Below are 17,415 nucleotides of genomic sequence, written 5' to 3'. Positions count from 1 at the left end.
GGTGAAACGGGCTGTCCCTATACCTCGTCCGGTATGGGCACCAAAACACATAAAGTCTCCATACCCCGTTCGATATGAGAGACCACATTCCCGATAAGGTTCCCTATGGACCCGGTCTGTCCATCATTTCCCAGGATATCTAGTCAGGCTGTCAACATTATCTATCTATTAATTCACATATCTTTTTTCATTTTTCTTAATTTCAATTATCTAATCAAATATAAATACGTAAACTAGGACTGGACACCAAACAAGGCAACACAACATCGGGTTCACAATAATTCAAACCATAATAAATGAAACCGTGATTTATGCATTCAAAACTATAAAATAAATAGATCACATACCATAATATATTTACAACTGTAAAATAAATTAAACAAAAACAGACCGACAAATACATCAGGTTCGGGCCCCATTAGCAATCTTAATTAATTATACATATCCATTAATTCATAGAATACCGTTTTATCATTTATTAAGCTTTAATGCCGTGATAGAAAATAGGGTGAGAGATCCTTACTTGTTTCGGAGTCTGAAATCGGGTTCTCACTGCGCCTAGCCCGTCCTTAGATTCCTTGAATTTTTTTCTGGAAATTGAAACACACTTCCAGTACTTGTACATGTCCCCAAAAAAACCCCAAATCAGACCTAGGGCCATTTCGACCAATTTTGGGATTCCGGCACGGTGGCTCTGCCGTGCTCCAGCGACGGTGCCGCCGCCCACGATGGCGATCCACCTTGGGTTGGCCGTTTTTGGCCGAATTCGGCAAAACTTACATTGTTTCCTGTGATAAAACACCTATAGGGCCCTCGGTGGGCCAAAAAATTCTAAAAAATCGAGACTTACCGGCGGTGAAGCTCTTGGGTACGACGGCTCCTCCGGCACGAATTGCAATTTGGTGTTTTGCTCTGGTCAACCTCTAGAGAAAAGGACGGTGGTCACAATGGTATAAAAATTACATCGAACGGAAACCGGGAAGGGCCTCATCGGAGGCAAAAATCGAAGAAACCCGCGGCGGCGCCGCTGGACTTCGGCTGTGTTTTCCAGCCAATCGGCTGGTGGTTTAGCTTCGATTTGGCCACCTGGAGGTTCAGCATCAAAAAATGAGCCAATGGGAGAAATTTTACCTCGTTTGGCGGCCGAAAAATCCTCCGGTGCGGCGGCGAGTGACTGCGGCCGGTTCCTCCGGTGGCTGGGTCGTCTTCTCCGGCGAGGGTTCTAGCAGCTAGGGTTTGGGGTTGGGTGTAGATGCGATTATTTATAACATTCCCCTTTTAATCTGAGTCATTCATCATGATTTAATCTGAACCGTCCGATCGCGATTAAATTAGAAATGAATCTGTACCGTCCATCGCGATACAAACTGGACCGTCCGTGCGTGATCAAATCTGGACTGTCCGCACGCGTGAGATCTGGGCCGTCCATGCGCGCTTTTGATCTGGGCTGTCCGTGCGTGCGGGAATGGATCTGGGTTGTCCGATCGCATGCACGCGGATCGCCCACGTGTATCCGTCCCGCGTGGCTTTCCGCGTCAGTGTCCCTGCCACGCGGCTTGTCCTGGTTGGCCGGGACTGCTGACCGGGCTGCTGACGTTGCACTATTTTTTTAAATTACGTTTTGACCCCTGGTTTTCGATTTTCTTTTCAAAAACACCCCAATAATCCAAAATTTCACCCATTTTTCCTAAAATCAATTTCAATTAAATTCCAAAAATAATTTTATCTCATTTTATTATTATTATTATTTTTATTTCTATTAAATTAAATTAAATTAAATTAAAACCCTATAAATTAATTATTAAAATAAACAAAATTCTAAAATAAAATAAAATATAAAATAATAAAAGAAATTTTTTTTGGGTGTTACAGAATATATATAGAAAATAGTAAAATTAAAAATAGTATTAGTGTGTGTTAGTGTGTGGTTTTTCCATTACATGCACTATATTTTCTTCATCTTTGATGCGATAATGTTGCATCCTTATGATGGTAACTTGTTTTCAAATCTTTAAAATAATGTCACAAAATCTTCCGTAGTTACTCAAAGCTACTCCTTAAAGTTTCGTTCCTTCTAACCTATCTAGAGATTATTTTTCTTTCAGTTACTTTAGTGTTTGTTCCTATCTCCATCTTTCTATTGAATCATGAATTAATTCATCATTTCATTCCGATCTATTTAGTCAAACTCAACTAGAGACTTAATAGTCTTTTTATTGTTTTAATTAGTAGTATCAAGATTTCATATTAGAGTATTTTAATACACCACTATAGTCGTATATTATATTCTTCTTTAGGGATCATTTGGTATTTTTTATTGTTATGATATCTCTTCTTCTAGCACTAATGTGACAGGTATTCCTCTCTTTCATAATTTCATAATCTTTTTATTTATTCAAACCACAATTTATTTTAATACATTTCTATAAAAGCCTCCAAAATATTGATATTAGATTTGTTACTTTATGATATGTATATCATGTCTGTCTAAAAAAGAAAAAAAAACAAATGACCTTGAAATTTTTCTAAGGGAGAGTCATTGACATTTAAATTTGTTAAGAGTTTTTGAGAGAAAAAAAATAAAAAATAAAAAATATAGAAACTTTTAGAATGTTGTAGTCGTTGTATATTATAAAAGTGGTATGAAGATTTAGTTATCTGCATTGTTATAAAATTTACAACTTAAGAATATTGTTATTATTTATAAGTTTAGTTTAATAGTTAATTGGAACACTTTCACTACATAAGATGATGCAATTTATTACATGAGTAGCATGTACCTACCTAAGTATAGTGCTTGAATAGTCATACAGACTTATGTGCTACCTAGTAAGATGGCTAGGTGTCTACGTAGCATGTTTACGTACTTAATTATAAGCACTTGGTAATTAAGCAACTATTTTACTAAAGTATTTGAATTGTCACATAATATTAAATATAATTCACTATAATGTCTGGATAACTATATAATACTATGTGTTATCAAATGACTCGTTATCACGAGATACTATTTAGTTAAGTATCTAATTAGATCATTATTATTAAGTAGTAAATAATCATGATAAATAGTTGAGCACACATCAATTATATATATATATATATATGATATAGTTTAGTTTTTACTAAGACATCAATACCAATTTTTGGTATTAATAACTATATAAACAAAGTGTATTTAGCGTAAAATTTACACGAGTAAGTAATTTTTATTTGTTGCCAATACGGGCGTACGTAATTATTAGCTCCAACCCAAGTACGCATAAAGGATGTTATGCCATTGTGCCAAAGGCTCAAGGAGGTGTTTGGCAATAAGTACTTAATATGGAAAAGAAGCAAGATATATGCACTTGAGGGTCACATGTGCACCATACTTATAGTTGTTGCCACAGAGTGTATACCATGGATTTTTAATCTTATTTCTCTTCTTCCTTCTCTACAGAATTTAAGAATGAACGATAACAAATTGCAAATTTAGGGTTGATCCTTGAGGGTCCACAGCAAACCATAGAATGTGGATCACCCTACTTGGGGCTTGTTATATACAAGAGATGTAAATAGGTAGGGGTGATTTTGGACTGTTAGGGAATTCTCCATAGAGAAAAGATTTATGATCCTTTTTCTTTCTTGGCTATTGTAAAAAGAGCAATGCCCTATTTTTGTCAAGGCACAATCCCTGGCTATAATAATGAAGCACTGTATAAGAACTGGTTGACAAAAATTGCTTCAATAAGAGATGAAATGGGAAACTGAGTTGACCCCATGTCCTCCCATGGTGGGGTAAATTACCCATTTGCATGGATCTATAAGACCACTCTCCTGGACCACCAATTTAATTAGACCTCTCCTTAATCTTTTTATTTTGACGTATAGATAGATTTATTTGATTATCTAAATAATATATATACAGTAATTATAATACTGTTTTGTGTATTTTTGATCCATGAAATACTTTTCTTAAGACTAATTCCTTGATGGACTGATTAAAAATTAGCATTATAAGATGATGATGAACTGCTAGTTCAGACCAACAAGTGTTATAAATGTTACCGTGATGTACAGTGTATTCTTCACCTTCTATATTAATTTCATGCTGCTGGTATCAGCTTCAGCATTTTAAGTCAACTTTTCTCTCTGTGTTTCTCTATCTCTCTCCATCTCCTTTAAACATATATATGTATGTGTATACGTATATAACCCATAAATTATAAAGAAGAGAAGCTTCTGGCAAACATGGTACAATCCAAGAAGTTCAGAGGGGTTAGACAGCGTCACTGGGGCTCCTGGGTGTCTGAGATTCGTCACCCTCTACTGTAAATATACGTACATATATATATATATATATCCCGCTCACTCACTGTATAATTATATATCAACCAATCTGGTTTCCTGATTTGTTTGAATTGGTTTCCTAATTTGTTTCGAATGTAAATTAGGAAACGGAGAGTATGGCTTGGGACATTCGAGACAGCCGAGGAAGCAGCGAGAGCATACGACGAGGCAGCTATTCTGATGAATGGTCGCAGCGCAAAAACAAACTTCCCTGTTTCGACTGCCGGAAACCCATCATCGGCGAGCGAAAATTGGAACATACCTCCTCCGCCGTCGGCGTTGTCTGCAACCGTAAGCCAGAAACTTAGCAAATGCCGGAAATCCTCATCGCCGTCTCTGACGTGTCTGAGGCTGGACACTACGAGCTCCCATATAGGAGTTTGGCAGAAGAAGGCCGGGTCTCGCGCTGACTCGAACTGGGTGATGACAGTTGAGCTTAATGTAAACAGATCATCAATGGAGGGTAATAATAATAATAATAATAATAATAGTAATACGGTGGAAGTTTCACAGTCGGCTGGTGGGGAAGAAGGGACTAATGGTGGCGGTAGTGGATTAGGGGAAGAAGAGAGAATTGCGTTGCAGATGATCGAAGAATTGCTTAATGGGAACTGATCAGATCAGATCAGATCAGATGAGGAGGAGTTGATCATGTTTGAATTCTTCAAGATTTGTGCGTTTAATTTGTTGCAATGAGTTCATAATCAGGGGGAAGCTTCCCTAATCGTCAATTTACATATATATATATATATAAACCAATCGTGTATTAAAATGTGTAATCTATTTTAATTACCATAAAGATTGATGTTATCTTTACATATAAGAAATCAAAGTGTATATGTTTTCCGGGGAAAGTAAGTATAAATAAATAGGTTTATTTTGAATCCACCTCTCTTCCTATATCTTACCTCAAGACTAGCAATGGTGATTAATACATTTTAAATGTTGGTGATTAAGTATAAATTTATACATTTTGTTTATTAAATAATATATAAATAATAATTATAAATAATTTTTTATAAAAAAAATACTTATAATTTAACTAATATTTATGTGCTATATATAACTTATTGATAATTGTATTTCAATTTCTTTTTTTTTTTAAAAAAAAAAAAAAAAGAAAGAGCAAAATGAGTAACGCCCAAGTGAATAATTATTCCACGTGTTTATTGGAGTCTTTTGGTATTTGGTCACGTTCTTTTTTCCTATTTGCACGTGCTCATTACCCTAATCTTGAACATGAGTTTTGCAAACATTAATTGAAAGGAAAATTAATTACGCACCCAATAAATATTTCCTTAATTAAATTAAATTGATTCTAACCTCAAATTATTAGCTATATGTATCTACGTGTGTGTGTGTATGTGTATATATATGTATATCTACGTGAGTTTGTGTGTGTGTATATATATGTATATCTAAGTGGGTATGCGTGTGTATATATAGATATAGATATTGTGACAGCTGACAAATAAGGGAGTCGATTATGATTAGCGTGTGAAACATTCTGTTAATGACTAACAAAAAATGAAGTAGAAATTTGCTGCTATTAATTGATAATCCCAATGCACTGCCTTAATTTCGGTAGTTCATAGGTTACCATAATCAAACTATGAAAAAGAATTATCAATCTCATTCTTCCGTATACTTTTTGCTCTACGAATTAATTAATTTAATCATACATTTAATTTAATTTGATGAATTTCTACATAAGAAAATATATAAATTAAACTATTTCATAATGTTCTAAACTAGTAATGAATTTTGGGATGAAGTTAATACAAAAGTTGAGTTCTTGTTCATCAATTTAAATGTTTTTTTTTTAAAAAGATTTATCACAATAATAAATTTAATTCTCTTGTTTTTTTTTTTTTTTTTTGAAAAATATTTTGTTCGTGTGTATATATATACATATATTCAAATAGATATAATTTTTTAATGTAATATATAATAATTAAAGTGGTAAGAATCAATTATTTTAGTAATTAAGTTAAAAGAGTTAGTTGGAAGAAAATAGGGAAATGCATTTTAATATGAGTTTGGTAAGTTAACCTTTCGTATTTCCTTTTTAGGTTGCTCTTCTTTTGTATTTAGTTAACCTTTCAATACCATACTAACTCCCATTGATTCATATGCCGGCACCAATTTGGATTTTCCAAATTATTATACAATTCCCACTTTCTCTATTTTAATTTCAATATCAATATAAATATATATTTTAAAATTTACTGTAATATATTTCGAATAAATATTAGTTACAATTCGTTTTAGATGATTAATTAATTTTTTTTTTTTACTGAATAGTTGGTATTTTATTTTTTTTATTTTTATAAAAGATTACGCAATTATATGTTTCTATATGTTATTTGAAAATTTTAAATTATTATATAATTCTCTTTTTTTTTTATTTCTATTTCAATATCTTTTGAATAAATATCAGTTATAATTCATTCTAGATAATTAATTAATTTTTTTATATTTATTGAATAATTAGTACTTTCATTTTTTTTTTTATAAAAGATTACGAATTTGAGTAAAATTGTATATTTTTATATGTTATAGTTGGTTTATATGTATTGAATTGTATATTTATGTATCTAGGTGGTTGAATATTTTGTTGGAAAAATAACTAAATAATTAATTTAGTTTTGGAAATTTGGTTAAAGCTAAATTTTAGTATTAAACAATTTTTTTTTTTTTTTTTTTTTTGTGGTTACAAAATTTGTGTTTAAATATGTTGAAAGTAGATGATTAATTTGAATTTTATTTGTTTAATTACTGAAAGTTAATTTGAAATGAAAAGGGTCTAAATAAATAATTATTTTTTATTTTCTTTTATTGACTTTGGGACTCGGACGACGCTGGGGGATGAGAAGGCGGTGAGGCGGAGAGGAAGTTGGGTGGTTTCCGGCGACTCCAGATTCTCCACTTGCTCTTTCTCTCTAAGCTTCCATCTAGTGAAGAAGAAGATCAACAATTTAACTATTTTGTATTAAAAAATTGGGCAAAAGAGCTTCTACTTACCTTCATTTTCACTCCTTCAATCCCGTCCCTCAAATTGTTAAACCTAGCTGATCTCTCTTTTCTCCCGTACATTTTCTCTCTGAAACAGAGAAAACGACGGGCATTTCCTCATCACCGGCGACGAAGAATCATCGCTAGAAATAGCAAACACAAGTCGCTTTCAACTCATCGCAGACTCAGATCCCGACGTTTGATCAGCTACATGATTTCCTCAACAAGATTATGCTCCATAGTGCATTCGGAGGAAGAGGCTTGCGGCAGCTAGGTCGGTATCCTGTTTGAGTACCTCTTCTAATCCTGTTTTAGAATCTAGGTCTGGTAATGCCAATCATCCGTTAATTAATGTGAATTGTTTCGCATGCCTATCTTGACCAGAGGAAGAAGACACGATAATGAAACAAATAAGCGATATATCGTCTGAGACGAAATTTCAGTATCTTTCTTGGATTTCACGGCTGTGCATAGCTGGTGTAATGATATGAGACAAAGCTAGAACCACAGACAAGGAGGGATGACAATGGATCGGATTCCGGGTTGATAGAACCAAGTTCTGAACCCGGATCCGCTCTGAACCGGTGCGGGTTTGTTGTTTGAATTTATATCGGGCCGGATTACCCGCCCTCACCCAACCCGCGCCAAATCTGGTGAAATGGTTTCCTTCCTGCTCTTCTTGTAAAAGTGAGTGGCCTTCTATAGCTGCATGCTATCTCCTCCTTCATGGACGTCTCCTAATCACCTCTGTCTTCTCCTTTCTCCTCTCCTGTGCTTCTCATTCCCACACATGAACCAGAACGTCGTCTCCCTTTTTCTTTTTTTTTTTTCTTTTCCTTTTTTGTTGGTCTTGTCGCTCTGTTTCTTTCTTTCTTTTTTTTTGTTTGCAAGATAAGCATCGGAAGCTGTGAACTATTGAACCCTAAATTGAAGAATAAAGAAAGAAGAACAAGAAGCGAAGTGGAGAAATGAAGGGGGCTGCCGGCTAGGGTTTACTTTGTGGGAAGTCACGTTCGGACGGGTTTGGAACCCCAATCCGAATACCGCCCGCCCCAGATCCGATTTTTTTTGAAAAGCGCACTGGGTCAGTTTCGGATCGAACGGATAATGCGAGTCCGGATGAGTCTTACGGATCCGAGCGGGTCTTGTCATCAATACAGACAAGGTAATATTTTTCTCCGATTTATTTGAGGAAGACAGAAAGTTGACTTTAATGAGTAAAATAACTCTGATGTAAGAATATATATTTCTAATACCATGGAATATGCTGCAGAAGCCCTAATTCAAGGTCCCAATTTTGTTTATTACTATTTGTATTTTCTGAAGATTGAGTGAAATTTGGTAAATGGTTTTGTCTTAGAGCAACCATTGAACCATCTGAATAACAAAGAGAATATTTAGAATTATATTCTGGAATATGCTGCTTCAATTGCTGTTATATATACTGTTTATATTGTGTCATAAACATGTTTAGTATAGCTTGACAATTATGTTATATAGGAAAAAAGAAATGAAGAACGGGAAGAGACACCGGGCAGAGGTAGCAAACAGTTTGCCAGAATGGGAACGAGAGTTCATGAGTTACAAGGCATTGAAGAAACAAGTGAAGTTGATTCATTATCAGCTTCAGAGTGGAAACAATACCTCAGGAATTGGCAATGGAGATCGTTCAAATGGAGGAACCGATGATCTGGGTATTGGGTTCAGTCAATTGTTAGATAGTGAACTTGAAAAGGTTAACAAGTTTTATGCTGATAAAGAGGAAGATTATATTATCAGATTGAAGGTATTTATTTCCTTTCATAATCCTTGATTTTCTCAACAGCTCTAAAATCTCATGAAATCGCTTTGATTAACATTTTGTTAATCAAAGAATTAAAAGAAAAAAAAAAAGAACAGGGATTCGTATATTTTTTTGCCTTAAGTGTTGGGCTTTTAGCAAAGAACAAAAGAGAAAGCCCTCTATTATATTCATATGCATTCAATAAATTTTGATGCCATTTATATATAGCAACCAGATGGACATAACTCATTTTTCACTTAGAATCTAACTTCTTTTACCCTCAATTTATTTTACTTTTCCTCACATGGCCTAATTTGTTTCCTACAAGGAATTAGTATACCTACATATTACAAAATAATACTTTGTTTGAAAAGCTTAAGCATAAAGCAAAAATGTCAAACTTTAACATCCCTGATCCTTGGTATTCTTGTTAGAAACACCAAGCATGCTCTAAGTGTTTCAAATATGGTATTTGACAATCTTCGATTCAGATAACTTTGAGGTATTTTCAAGTTTGGTAGACTTCGGCTGAACAAGGTTGAACCTTTTTTCATGTCTTCTAAGTACCTAGTGTCTCTCGTTGGACAGTCATCATCACTAATTTCTGAATTTAATATCTCGTCCTCAACTGATGTATCTTCTTCTTGAATAACATCACTCAAGATGAAATTGTTACATCAAATTCTTGATATCTACATTTTCCCTATTCAGGTGGACAACTTCATCAATCTTTACATTCCTATATACAATCAACTTTTTAGTTTGGATGTTGAAAATTCTAACCTCCTTTACATTATTGCTATAACCCAGTAGAATACTGACTTATGCCTTCTCGTATACATTATGGTCTTCAACTGAGACGTTGAAGGCTTTAGAGACTTCAAAGACCTCTTGTTTTTGGTTCAAGAAATACACCCAACACATTCTTGTAAGGTAATATAATATTTTCTTTCACTTAAGGAACAAATACTCGGGAGTTATATAATTCTGCGTCAGTGAACTGCAGCTTGTAGCTCTCCGTGCTTTTATGTTTTGGAAAAGGAAACTTGCCCTTTTTTTTCCCTCAACTTCACAGGTTCCAAATACTCCACAATTTTCTCCTGTAAGTAGGTATAATTTTGCACCAAACCCTTGGCACTTCAACTTTTAAGGGATTGTGAATGGAAATGCCCAAACCTCTTATGCAAGTCTACTATTTCCTCCAAATGACAACCATACCTGAACTTGACTCATGCAAAGAAAAATTTCTGTTGTTTGTTGTAACCTTGAGTAACTCCACTGCTACTATGGTCATTCATAGTACAATACATATCGTTAAACTACAAGGAATGATTTTGTCTAGCATTTGATCCACACTTATCTGATTTTTGCCAAATTTGAGAATATACAAGAAATTGGAAATGATTTCGGTATGTTTTAGAGTGCACAAAACTATATTGTCTTACTTTTCACATATAGTTATTTTCCACCGTCTATCCTCACTCTTGAGCAATATGAGGAGTGAAGGGTCTTGAATGTGGTTGCATCTGAGTCATATGATAACTACAGACACTGTCAATAAGCCTAGCTTCACTTAGAGAACTAGTTGACTAATAAGTGCCACAAACAGATTCTCCTCTTTCTGCTCCCAGTTCTCAACAACTTGACCTTTGGTTTTTTCTTGTGTTTCTTCAGAATGACATATTTTTCAATGTATCTAAACTCCTTTCATAATCTGCCTTAAACCTTTTGCCTAAACCAACAATACTCCTTTGCATGATTATACTTTTTGTAGTATGGACATGGAAGAAAAATTTCTCTTTTGTCATTTACCTTGGTTCTTCTAGCTTCTTGCTTTTCCTATTTGTCAAAGAATTTTCTTCAACCTTGGCCTTTTTGAAGTTTCATTTCTATCCCTTACCACACAGAATTTTTTATGAGTTTCATTGATCCATCCTTAAGTATCTTCTTTGTTCACTGGCCTAAAGTGCATTCACAAGTTCTGTTAGAATTAAGGCGGAAATATATTTTTTGCTTCAGACCTCTTTCGGAAGGCCAAAAAGGAATAACCTTTTCTGCAAACCTTTTATCTGTTAATTCTTTACTTAACACTGTGATCTGATCTACAACTTTCCATACCTTATTTATGTACTTATTTAAAACTTTCGAATCACCCATCCTGAGGACTTATTTATAAGTAAATACTTGAAGTTTACTTATTCATATGCATCCAATGAACTTTGGAGCTACTTATAGCAACCAAAGTACATGACTTGTCTTACATACCATATGTTTCACCTACAATATAACTTTTTTACACTCAATTTCTTTCACTTTTCTTCATACTACTAGTTTCTTTTCGTACATACAATTAGTCAACAAAGACATTGCAAAATAATACTTTATTCATAAACTTAAATGTCAAACTTGAATATATGTTCCCAAAGAATATCAATTATGTTGATTTTTTCAGGAGATACAGATTAAGGTAACCAACCTGGTCAGTAATGAAGAGAAGTTAATAGTGCAGAAGGATATTTTAGATTTCCATGCAGAGATGGTTTTGTTATTGCATTACAGTGTCGTAAACTACACAGGTAAAATTTTTCATATTAAATAATTCCAAGTAATATAATGAATGAAACAATAGTTGACTCAAATTTTTTGAAAAGAAACTTTGAAAAGTTATAAACTTTGCAAGGTTTAACATGGGTGATTACATGAAACAGGACTGGTGAAGATTGTGAAGAAGCACAAGAAACGTGCAGGTGAGTCGATTGGCTGGGGTTACGCACCAAGGGTTTTTCAACAACCATTCTTCTCAACGGAATTACTCTACAAACTCATGAAGGAGTGTGAGGCAATGCTTAGTTTCCTCTCTGTCAGAGACGAACCTTAATTAACATCTGCTTGGAAATATTAAATGATTGAAGTGCCTTTACAAGATAAAGATATGAACTAATTTAAATATATGGTTTTGTTTGTGTTGTGTTATTAAACATAAGATGTTTATCAAATTAATATAGTTTAAAAGCTTGTATTATCTACTGCAACTTGTAGAAAGTTTACACATTCTCTAATCACATGATTTGAGAAATGGCCTAGAGTATTTGATAAATTTGCTACAAGATGAATCCTCCTTACTAGTGGGTGTTTCTTGATGATTATTGTTAATAGATAATTTATTAAGAGAACTTCCATGGAGTTATCATTTTCATGAGTCATCAACAAATGGATGCTAGTCATTGATGAAAATTTATAAAAAAAATGGTGGAAAATTTTGGTAGATTGTTGGATTGTAATATGTGCATAACACGGAGTGGAAGATGAAAATAATTCAATTTGATCTATTTGTACTTGAAAATTATATTACAGGTTAAATATTAAATTTAAAACATACATGTCAGTGAATTCTCAAATTAAAATTGTTTGAAAACACGAACACTCTATGCTATCTACGTTGAAATTAACTTTTGCTGTTCAACTTTTTGATTAACTCAACGCACGAATAAATTGATGTTTAAAATTTTTTCACAAAAGTTTAACAGAAAAATTCTCCAATTTTTCCTTTTGGTGTGCGGCTACCTTTTCTAATTATCTTCTACACACTTTTTCAATAAATATATCATATTACATATATATAGGTAACATGAGTAGAGGAGCTCCTTTTGGACTCTCTGTAGACATCTAAATTTATTTGGGTTTATCCATTTTTTTTTAACACCAAAATATTTACATATATATCTCGTATATATATATATATATTTATCCTTTTTAATTATTATTATTTAATAAAATAATTTTATAAACTAATTTAATTTTAAATTAAATTTTACAATAATTTTAATTATTATAATAATCACAAATATTATATTATTACACTAATAATACAATAACTAAAATATAAATATTAATTTTCTATTTTAAAAATAAAAAAATTTAATTTATCTCAAATATTAATTATATTGTAAAGATCCAGAACTTAAAAGAAAATAAAGACATGAATTAAATACGGAAGCGAAATAATAGAATTTAGGGTTTGCATTCCTTACACAATAATTTAAAATGTACAAGAGGATTACCAGAATGTCTTTTCTAAAAGAAATTACGAAAGACAAGAAAATAAACAAAAAAATCAATAACTGAGTATATTAGGACGACCTTTACTAGCTTCTGAAGGGAGTCAGAGTGATGAACTTATTTATAACCCTCTTGTTGATTGGGATCTTAATCTTGATCCTCTTAATTTGAAATAGTTAATGAAAGTTGAGCTACACTAGCATAATAAGAATATCACACTACTCACTGATACAAAAATTGAAAATAGTAAAAATTATAAAAATAACCAATGAAACTCTTGATTTAAGTAAATTTATTAATTATAAGGAAAAACCATTTATTACATATATTTAATATTGCGAGATTTCTAAAATCGACCTATAGAGATATAATAATTTAAATAACATTCCAATCTCATTTTCAAGTGAAAAATAGTAACTACTTTTCATTTTTATTTGTCTACTAGTATCATTGGGGCCCCATAAGGATATCCCACTATACATGAACCAATATTCAACATTATCAATTAACCGGTCATCCCTATATCCCGTTCGGTATGAGCACTAAAAATACTATCCTTTAATACCCCGTTCGGTATGAGGGTGAATCGGGTCGTCCCCATACCCCGTCTGGTATGAGCGCAAAAAACATCAATCCTCGATACCACGTCCGGTATGAGACAATATTCATAGTAGAGTTTCCTATGTACCCGGTCCATCCACCATCCCCTAGGATATCCAGTAAGGCTACAATTCATTAATTCATATGATCAAACAATTTTTCGTTTGCATATTAATTACCAATTTCACAAATCAATCGTAAATCATGTAAGACAAGTAATGTATATATATATATATATATATATATCAATGAAGCACAATTGAATCATTTAACCATCATAGTATATCATCATATATTTAAAGTTGTAAATTCAACAATCAATTAAACAGGACAATAAATAAATGATTAACCAGTTTTCGACTCTATTAGTAACCTGTAATTATTCTCAAATTTTTTAAATTATACAAAATACCATATTACCGATTATTGAGTTTCAATTCCATAACAGAGAATAAGATAAGAGATTCTTACCCGAATAAATGTCCGAAATACCAAACTTTCTATTGCGTCTATTGGCGGTCCCTAAATTTTCTGAATTTTCATGCAGAGATTAAAATACTCTTCACGTACCTAAAAATACCCTAAAAAATCCAAAATTGGTGTTAAAAACTTTTTCTGACCAATTTCAAAATTCCGGTACGGCGGTACTGCCGTGCTTCGGCGACGGTGGTTTGCTTTGGATTGGTCGTTTTTGGCCAATTTTGGTCGGTTTCGACCAGTTTTATACTCATCAATGCGAGAAAACACGTTAGGAGATCTCGGTTGGTCGAAAAAAATCAAAAAACAAAAATTTATCGGCGGCAAAATTTTTCGGTGCGGCGGCTCGCGGCTGAGTGTTTTTCTTCGATCAACTTGCAGAAAATAGAATGTTGAATATAATGATAGAAAAATCGCATGAAATAAAAAACGGGAAAGAGCTTATCGGAGGCAGTTTTGGGTTTGTCCACAGCAGCGCTACCGGATTTTGCTCGTAGTTTTCAGCTCATCCGCCGTTCTTTTTGCTTCAATTTGGCTATGGGGGTGTTTAGAATCAAATTTTGAGCGGATAGGAGAATTTTTACCTTTTTTGACGGTTGGAGGTGGCTCCGGTGAGGTGGGGCAGTCGACTTCCTTCTCTGGCGACTGATTCTTCTTCTCCGGCGGGAGGCTGGTTAGAGTTTGAGTTCGGTGTGATGCGAGATATTTATACCCGTCTCCCTTAAATTTGGATCGTTTATCTTGTTTGATCTCGACCGTTCGATCGCATTTAAAGAGAAAATGAATATGGACCATTCATCGCAATTTGATCTTGACTGTACGATTGCGTTTAAAGAGAGAACGAATCTGAATCGTTCATCGCACTTAATCGTGACTGTCCGATCGCACTTGAGGAGGGAACAAATCTGAATCGTCCACGTGCGCAGGAACGCATTCGGACTGTTCGATCCCGAGCATGCAGATTGCCAGCGTGGCCTCCTGCATGGCACCGAGTCAATGTGCCTTGCCATGCGGTGCGCTCCGATTCATCGGGACTGCTGCCTGAGCGGTCCTATGTAGCACAATTTTTTTTAATTATATTTTGACCCTTAATTTCTGATTTTTCTTTCAAAAAATACCATTTAAACATAAATTTTCACCACTTTTTCCCAAAGTTGTTTTCAATTTCATCATACTATTTTTTTCTTAATTTTCACATTAAATAAAAATTTATTAATTTCAAAATTATATTTTTATATATATTTAAAAATTTAAAATTAATTCCGGGTTAAATTTTGGGCTCGAGTATTACATATATTCTCAATGCTAGCAAAGAATATAATAATATTCCATTCAGACCAAAAATTTTATTTAGTTGATTAAATTAAATTCTCTAATTTAATTCTCAAATAATTAAAATAATTAATCTATTCAGTAAAAGTTAAAACACTCGTTAGTGTATCCCCCATAGGTTCAATACTAAACCGGTAGCAAATTAGTCAAATTAATTTACTAATTAAGGTTTGCATATAGCAACACTCATCAACGATCGGATAGTATGAAATGCACAATTACTCTCAAAAACTTGTTAAAGAAATATATAATACTTCGTTCTATCATTATTGCTCTAAGTTAACTTTAGAATATGGTTTAACCGTCAAATCTCAATAGGTAACCAACTATGTTTTATATTAATTATAATTGACTAATGAATGATATAAGAAACTCTTTTCTTTTTTCATTCAATTGCCCTGACAAAGGTCTTAATTTAATCATTATAATAAATAACAACATAGAGTTTAAACTTATTATCTAGGTTGACAAATTCCATCTTGATCAATCATTAATTCTATAACTATTTAATCACACTTAATATCTTTTCAATTATAGTTTTATGACTATAAGTGTCAAGAATCAAAATATAATAAATGACTTATCAATTACTATGATAATCTCAAGTCTAAATAAATTTTTACATCTCATCAAAATAAGAGAATACTCCATTGACAGTTTAAGATAATATTAACCATTAGAAATTCTCAATTGGGTCGGTTTAATGATCATATCTCTATATGCATCGTCTATATATGTGATTTAGTTAATGAGATCAATTAATCTTTATCTTATAGAGACTATCACATATATATTAATCTTGTTGGATCATTAATGTCTCATTTTGATGATCCAACGACTAAGAACATTTTAAATTAAATCATAAAAGATTTTACTCTCATTATCAAGATCCCCATCTTGATGTAAAACTTATAAATTTAATTAAGAACTTTATCACATAAATTAAAGGATAAGATAATAAATATGATAATAAAATACTATTGCCATATATTAAAATAAATTGTCAAATAATTATGTATTCAATATATTATACAAATAATTGGATCGTGGACATAACACTTATATCACTAACAATCTCCCACTTGCACTAGATCCAATTTATCATGTACATCATTTATAACTTCCACTTATGCTTATCAAACTCCTTTGCACCAAGAGCCTTAGTGAACGGGTCAGCTGCATTATCTTTTCCATCAACCTTTTGAATTTTAACCTCCCCACGTTTAATGATTTCTCTAATCAAGTGGTACTTACGCAGAATGTGTTTGGACTTTTGATGCGATCTCGACTCTTTTGCTTGAGCGATCGCTCTAGTATTGTCACACAATAATGGAACTAAACCTTCTATTGAAGGAACCACACCAAGTTTAGTTAAGAACTTCTTCATCCAAATAGCTTCTTTAGCAGCTTCACTTGCCGCTATATATTCTACTTCGGTTACTAAGTTAGCTACCGTAGCTTGTTTGGAATTTTTTTAATGCATTGCACCACCATTTAAGGTGAACATATAACAAGATATCAATTTGCTATCATTTTTATCTGAAGCAAAATTTGCATTGGTATAACCTTCCAGTTTTAACTCAGATTCTCCGTAGATGAAAAATTGTTCTTTAGTTCTTCTTAGGTACTTAAGAATGATCTTTACCATTTTTCAATGTTCCTCATCAGGATTTGCCTGAGATTGGCTAGTCATTTCTAGTGCATAAGCCACATCAGGACGTGTACATGTCATAGTATACATGATAGCTCCTATTGCATTAACATACGTGACTTTACCCATTCTTTGTAACGGCCCCGGAAATTTAAAATGAAATATGTGT

At 33.0% G+C, this 17,415-nt stretch overlaps 2 protein-coding genes, 1 long non-coding RNA gene and 1 pseudogene across 4 annotated transcripts; 2 read left to right on the top strand and 2 right to left on the bottom strand.

The window, feature by feature from the left end:
* Positions 1–3,965: 3,965 nt before the first annotated feature.
* On the top strand, positions 3,966–5,213 carry LOC110821116 (ethylene-responsive transcription factor WIN1-like). The gene is made up of 2 exons (XM_022050845.2): positions 3,966–4,310; positions 4,434–5,213. The coding sequence occupies exons 1-2, from the start codon at positions 4,231–4,233 to the stop codon at positions 4,942–4,944; spliced, it is 591 nt and encodes a 196-aa protein (XP_021906537.1). The 5' UTR covers positions 3,966–4,230; the 3' UTR covers positions 4,945–5,213.
* A 1,921-nt stretch (positions 5,214–7,134) lies between these two features.
* On the bottom strand, positions 7,135–7,494 carry LOC148266117 (uncharacterized). Its single transcript, XR_015819477.1, has 2 exons — positions 7,354–7,494; positions 7,135–7,283 (listed from the first exon to the last, which is right to left on the bottom strand). It is a non-coding gene; the product is annotated as an uncharacterized LOC148266117 (long non-coding RNA).
* On the top strand, positions 7,278–12,153 carry LOC110821078 (SPX domain-containing protein 1-like). Of its 2 annotated transcripts, XM_022050796.2 has the most exons (5): positions 7,278–7,618; positions 7,729–8,509; positions 8,845–9,130; positions 11,580–11,703; positions 11,836–12,153. In XM_022050796.2, the coding sequence occupies exons 3-5, from the start codon at positions 8,855–8,857 to the stop codon at positions 12,003–12,005; spliced, it is 570 nt and encodes a 189-aa protein (XP_021906488.1). In that variant the 5' UTR covers positions 7,278–7,618; positions 7,729–8,509; positions 8,845–8,854; the 3' UTR covers positions 12,006–12,153. The 2 variants fall into 2 exon arrangements, with proteins under 2 accessions (XP_021906488.1, XP_021906489.1); XM_022050797.2 differs by lacking the exons at positions 7,278–7,618; positions 7,729–8,509 and adding an exon at positions 8,527–8,632.
* A 4,556-nt stretch (positions 12,154–16,709) lies between these two features.
* Positions 16,710–17,375, bottom strand: LOC148266116 (secreted RxLR effector protein 161 pseudogene; annotated as a pseudogene).
* Positions 17,376–17,415: the final 40 nt, after the last annotated feature.

This window comes from Carica papaya, chromosome 5 (assembly GCF_054855325.1).
Source record: "Carica papaya isolate Zhongbai chromosome 5, ASM5485532v1, whole genome shotgun sequence".
Classification (NCBI taxonomy): Eukaryota; Viridiplantae; Streptophyta; class Magnoliopsida; order Brassicales; family Caricaceae; genus Carica; species Carica papaya.
Note: the sequence above shows the minus strand (reverse complement) of the source record. Positions and strands in the feature narration are given on the sequence as shown.

What these genes read in the sequence shown, in the direction of transcription:
- LOC110821116 (XM_022050845.2), top strand. Translation starts at nt 4,231, where the DNA reads ATGGTACAATCCAAGAAGTTCAGAGGGGTTAGACAGCGTCACTGGGGC. An exon ending in GAGATTCGTCACCCTCTACT is followed by an intron (nt 4,311 to 4,433) that starts GTAAATATACGT and finishes AATGTAAATTAG; the next exon opens with GAAACGGAGAGTATGGCTTG.
- LOC110821078 (XM_022050796.2), top strand. Translation starts at nt 8,855, where the DNA reads ATGAAGAACGGGAAGAGACACCGGGCAGAGGTAGCAAACAGTTTGCCA. An exon ending in ATTATATTATCAGATTGAAG is followed by an intron (nt 9,131 to 11,579) that starts GTATTTATTTCC and finishes TGATTTTTTCAG; the next exon opens with GAGATACAGATTAAGGTAAC. An exon ending in CAGTGTCGTAAACTACACAG is followed by an intron (nt 11,704 to 11,835) that starts GTAAAATTTTTC and finishes TACATGAAACAG; the next exon opens with GACTGGTGAAGATTGTGAAG.